General features: G+C 43.2%; 1 protein-coding gene across 1 annotated transcript; it reads left to right on the top strand.

Annotated features, from left to right (window-relative positions):
* The first annotated feature begins 15 nt into the window (after nucleotides 1-15).
* On the top strand, nucleotides 16-5,421 carry LOC149597359 (uncharacterized). The gene has a single exon (XM_089861014.1). The coding sequence runs from the start codon at nucleotides 16-18 to the stop codon at nucleotides 5,419-5,421; it is 5,406 nt and encodes a 1,801-aa protein (XP_089717140.1).
* Nucleotides 5,422-6,048: the final 627 nt, after the last annotated feature.

Raw genomic sequence — 6,048 nt, forward strand, 5'->3', positions numbered from 1 at the left:
CGATTACGAAAAACAATGCCAGACTCGGCGGTAACCGGACAGCCGAACGCGGCTGCTGATGCCTTGAATCAGCAGAAAACAACTATGAGACGTTTAACTACGATGCTAACTAATCAAATAGAGGACTACCTCGTAAACCAAACTCAGTTTGATATCGAGGATTTGGAAGATTTCGTGGTGGACTTGGACAGTAAGCAAAATGTTTTAGAAAGATTAAATATGGAATTCGCGCAAGTGGGAGCTACCCCAGCTCAGCTAGATGCTGATATGATAAAGTACGACGAATATCGCGTGAAGATATTAAAGGCTAAAAGAAGAGTAGAAAGAGCCATAAATGGACTAAACCAAGGATCAGCAACAAATGTAGGGACGGCCCCCACTGTTGCACTGAACGCGGCGACAGCCACAGTACCAATGGCGCCACCCCAGCAGTTATCTATAAGGGTACCCCAACTGGAGCCTATGACTTTTTCCGGAGAAACTTCCGAATGGACCGACTTTTGGTCAAGATTTAAAATTTGTATTGACGACGCCCCACAAATGCGACCAGCAGAGAAATTAGTATATTTGAAACAATACGTTAAAGGCACAGCCTTAAGCTCCATCAAAAATTTACCCTTACTCGATGCCAATTACGAAAAAGCAAAGACTCTATTAAAGAATCGTTTTGGAAGGGATGACAACATTGTTAGCATTCACATGGCTAATATTTTCGAACTAAGTCCTGTAACAAAGGCCAACGACATCGTTGGATTAAGGAAATTTTACGACTCTTGCGAAGTTGAAGTAGGAGCTCTTAAATCTTTGGGTGAGGATTTTAACTCCTATGGAACGATCCTTTGCCCGGTCATACTGAAAAAACTTCCAATGGAGATAACCTTGGAATTTAGTAGAAAAAGGGAAGATGACAGAAGTTGGAATGTTGAGGAGCTTTTAACCTTTGTGGGAACGGAAGTCTTAACAAGAGAAAGAGCGAGCGTATACTCGAGAAGCGCTAGCGAAGGCAAGGGCGAAGGCAGCGATACCGCGAAGAGCGAGCAAACATCGCACGGAAAATTCCGCTTTTCACAATACAATGCGAGGGGGAAGGGACCCCCGCAGTCGTCAGCCGCGAATTTCAACGTTGCAACCGAGAGATTTACAAATGCACAACAAAGGTGTATTTTCTGTAGAAGATCGAACCACAAGGCTGAGAGCTGTTATTGCGTGGGGGCAACCAAAAAGAGGGAAATCATTCAAACCAAGGGACTCTGTTATATCTGCCTAAAATCATCCCACTACGCGAGGGATTGTAGAGCCAAGCCCGTATGCGAAATTTGCGAAAAGCGTCACTTGACCGTACTATGTTGGAAGGGGGAAAGAAAGGAAGGGGGTGAAGAAAAGACCGAGAACAACGAGGGAGTGCCCCACACCCAAGAAAAAAATGGAGTTTCCATAAACCTAGCCCCAACTACTCCCTCCAATACGGTTTATATACAAACAACTCGCGTTCAAATTAAAGGGACTGAAGGTAGCATGACATTGCGATGTTTACTTGACAACGGAAGTCAAAGAACATTTATCAGAAGGGATCTTTCCCAACAATTAGGCCTTGAAATGGACGGCGAAGAAAACATATTAGTCCACGCATTTATGCAAGAGAATCCCACAATTATATCTTGCAAGAGAGTTAAAGTGACACTGCGAAGCGTTCACGATAATCAGAGTTTAACGGTTAAGGCCTTGGAAATACCAGAGATTAACGGCATCCAATTAGAATCTCCTAATGACGAAATTAGAAGACACATTGAGCAATTAGGACTAGTTTTGGGAGACAGCCCCTCAACGGACGAGCCGAATACCAAGTTGGAACTTGGAGTTCTACTGGGCGCGGACTACTATTGGAACGCCGTTAGTCTGACAGATACTATCCGCCTAGAAGGAGCTTTAGTAGCCCAAAAAAGTATTTTTGGGTGGCTAATTCAAGGGCCCTCGTCCCAGCCAGGTTCACACCTCGCAGTACAATGCGCCGCCATAACGGTAAACAAGGTGACAACCCAAGAAATTGAGACCATTGGAGACGATTTAAGGAAGTTTTGGGACCTAGAGTCAATAGGTATTAATGAGGTCAAAGAAAGCCAACTTGAAGAAACTAGAAAGACGGAAGTTGAGAAAACCTTTGAAGAACGGATAGCCACCGTCGATGGTCGCTACGAAGTAGCTCTCCCTTGGAAGGAGAACAGAGAGAATTTACCTAACAATTACTCCATGTCGGTTAGAAGACTATCTTCATTACTTCGACGGTTAGAATCGGACGAGAAACTATTCAAGGAATATGATGACATCATCAGAGACTACGCTCAGAAGGGCATAATAGAAAAGGTGACGCAAGAGCGGGAAGTTAATGAAGCCTTTTATTTGCCCCATCACCCGGTTATCCGGGAAGATAAGACAACAACGAAAGTCAGAATAGTTTTCGATGGTTCTGCGAAAACCAAAAACGGGTCGTCTTTAAACGACTGCCTAGAGGCGGGGCCGAACATCAACCCCGACCTTTACGACGTTTTAATCAACTTCCGGAAGCATAAAATAGCCGTCACCGCTGACATCCAGCAAGCGTTTCTTCAAATTGCAATCAATCCTGACGAAAGAGATTTCGTCAGATTTCTTTGGATTAAGCAGCCTATCTCAGTAAAACCGATCGAGATAGAAGAATGGAGATTTACCCGAGTATTGTTTGGGGTGACAAGTAGCCCCTATCTTTTGGCTGCGACGATAAGATACCATGTTAAGAAGTACATGGACATTTATCCCGAGACTTGTCAAAAATTAATCGGAGATATGTTTGTCGACGACCTGACGTCGGGAGCCGAAGACGAATTTTCCGCCATGAAACTGGTCAATCAAGCTAAAGAAGTGATGGCGGAAGCGAACATGACGCTTCGCAAGTTCCAATCAAGCTCACCTTTTGTAAGAAAACAATTACAAGAAATTGGAGAATCCTCCCAAGAAACGGTATTTCCGTCACCTGTTAACAAGGTTTTGGGCTTGGCTTGGAATCCTGAAAGTGACCAGTTTTCGTTTAAAACAGAAGATCTAGAACAGGTAGCGAATTCCCTACCCATGACGAAAAGAAGCGTTCTTAAGATGGCAGCACGGATATTCGATCCACTGGGATTTCTCACACCGTTTACTATAACAGTAAAAATTCTCCTCCAAAGCTTATGGCTAAGTGGAAAAGATTGGGATGATGCATTACCCGAAGAATTAGAGAAAAGCTGGACAGAATGGATTTCCCAAATTCCAACCTTAGCGGATATCCGCATAGAAAGAGACTACTTTGGATCGACAGAAAATGACAAGCGACAGGGTGTAATACACATATTTTGTGATTCAAGTAAAGCCGCCTACGGAGCAGTAGCGTACCACAGATTCCATACCAATGTCGGAGAAGTACAAACATCATTCATAACAGCTAGAGCAAGGGTTGCTCCCATAAAGAAAATAACTATCCCTAAGTTGGAACTACTGGCGTGTCTTATTGGAGCGAGACTAGGGACAAGATTAGCCAACATTTTCAAAAGTTCGACAAACAAGATGGTATTTTGGACTGATTCATCTACGGCATACCACTGGATAAAGAGGAGCGCTCGCGATAAAAGAGAATTCGTTGCAAACAGAGTAAGCGAGATTCAAGAGAAAACTGAACCTCATACTTGGAATTACTGTCCGGGGTCTAGCAACCCAGCTGACCACCTTTCGCGAGGATTATCCTCAGAAGAACTGAAGACAAAGGATATATGGTGGAAGGGACCACCATGGCTTCGACTGACAGAGGACAAATTCCCGAAACTCGAACCCAATCTCGTCGCAAACGTCATAGCTGACGAACCAATAGAACCTGAGGACACCCCAAATAACTGTTTACGTAGCGCTCTAATAGATATGAAGCCAGAGGCCATCCTCGCTTTAAACAAGTATAGCAGCCTTGAGAAGGTAATTCGAATCACAGCGTGGATAAAGAGAATCTTTAACAACAAAAGAAATCCGCAAGACAAAGCAACAGGACCATTATCAGCTAGAGAACTAGAAGAAGCAGAATTGTACTGGAATCAAACGGTACAATGGGGGTCCTTTTCCAGCGAATTGAAGGAAATAGCCAAGACAGGTCGTTCAAGAAATTCCAAAATCGCCGAGGTTGATCCTGTACTTGACAAAAACGGACTAATGAGATTAGGAGGCCGATTACAGAGGTCATCATTTAGTTACGCAACCAAGCACCCAATAATACTCCCTTATAAACATCGATATTCGGAACTGCAAATGCAAAGAGCGCATGAGCAAGTTAAACACAGCGGAGCTCCCGCAACCTTGGTACAAGTTAGGGACACTTATTGGATTCTTAAAGGTCGCCAATTAGCGAAGAATTGCGTTAGCAGGTGTATCTTTTGTCGGAAATGGAACGCAAAACCAAGCATTCCCAAAACAGCGCCACTTCCCACGGATAGAATCACAGCGTCTAGACCATTTGAAATAGTCGGTATAGACTTTGCAGGACCTCTCTTCTTAAAAGATGGATCGGGAAAAAAGAAATGTTACGTAACTTTAATTACGTGCGCCACCACGCGGGCGATCCATCTCGAATTGATTACAACTTTAACAACGCGTTACTTTCTTATGGCTTTCTCCAATTTTATTTCGCGTCGTGGAATTCCCCGTAAAATTTATTCGGATAACGCGAAGACATTCAAACGTGCCGAAAAAGAGCTAAACGCGTTGTGGAGAAGCACCCGATCGGACGAAGCAAAAGAGTATTTCGGGAAAATGAGAATTGAATGGAAATACATTGTGGAGCGCGGCCCATGGTGGGGAGGATTTTGGGAGCGCCTCGTGAGATCCGTCAAGGTATCGATGAGAAAAATCATGGGAAAAGCATTTCTTTCTTATGAGGAGCTATATTCTGTCATAGCTCAAGCCGAAGCAGTCATCAACTCGCGCCCTCTGACCTATACCTATTCTGCTCCAAATGACCCTTCACCATTGACTCCCGCTCATTTCCTAATCGGAGAAAAATTTACTGCGCTTCCTACGGGGAGGAAATCAGAGGAACTACCTCAATTAAATCGAGCGAGCGCTGGACAACGGCTAACGTACCAACAAAATGTTTTGACCAGATATTGGAATAGATGGAAAAAGGAGTACATCCTAGAGCTACAATCCGCCCATAAATTAGCTAGCCGCGAATCTGTCAACCCAATCATGAAGGACGACGTAGTTCTTCTGAATGACGCGGACACCCCTCGACATAAGTGGAAATTAGCGCGAGTGCAAGAACTTTACAAGGGTAGAGACGGACAAATTAGATCTTGTGACATTAAACTTACAAATGGAAACATTGTAAAGAGACCCGTCAACCTTTTGGCCCCTTTGGAATTGAAATAATTTTTTTTTGGTTTTGTTTGCTTAATTTCTAAATTTGATATAGATGCCCCGATAGTGTTGATGCACAATAACATTATATTGTACATGGTGGGGAGGATGTTGGAACTTGATATCAAATTTAGAATTAATTTACTTTATTTTGTTACTTGGATAATTTACTTCTTTTTTGGCCACCCAAAATAATCCCTTCTCGACGCGAGCATTTTCATTGATAAGAGCTCTGTGATAACCCGGAGAAAACCCCCCAGAAGGTGCGGTGAAATGCTCGAGTCGTGGGGGTTGGTTCAACCCCTTTTTTCTTTTATGTTCAAAAGGTTTCTGAAATTCTGTAAAATATAACCAGTTCGAGAAAAGTTTTGTAGCGAGAAGGACCTTCCTAACCGCAAATAAAGTTTCTAAAATTTTCGTTTTGTTCAAATGTCGTACTAACCTGGTCTTATTACGAATAACATCTAGCTCTCCCAATTAACCAGTAAAATAATGCAGGCGTTATTTAAGCGAAGCTAAGCTAAACGAAGCTAAACGAAGCTAAGCGAAGCTAAACGAAGTTAAACGAAGCTAAACGAAGCTAAACGAAGCTAAGCTAAACGAAGCTAAACGAAGCTAAGCTAAACGAAGCTAAACGAA

Source organism: Phalangium opilio, unplaced genomic scaffold (genome assembly GCF_054372755.1).
Source record: "Phalangium opilio isolate 3A_F unplaced genomic scaffold, DU_Popi_V2 ptg000362l_1, whole genome shotgun sequence".
NCBI classification, from domain to species: Eukaryota; Metazoa; Arthropoda; class Arachnida; order Opiliones; family Phalangiidae; genus Phalangium; species Phalangium opilio.

Excerpts from the sequence above, each read along its gene's own strand:
- LOC149597359 (XM_089861014.1), top strand. The coding sequence starts at position 16 with ATGCCAGACTCGGCGGTAACCGGACAGCCGAACGCGGCTGCTGATGCC.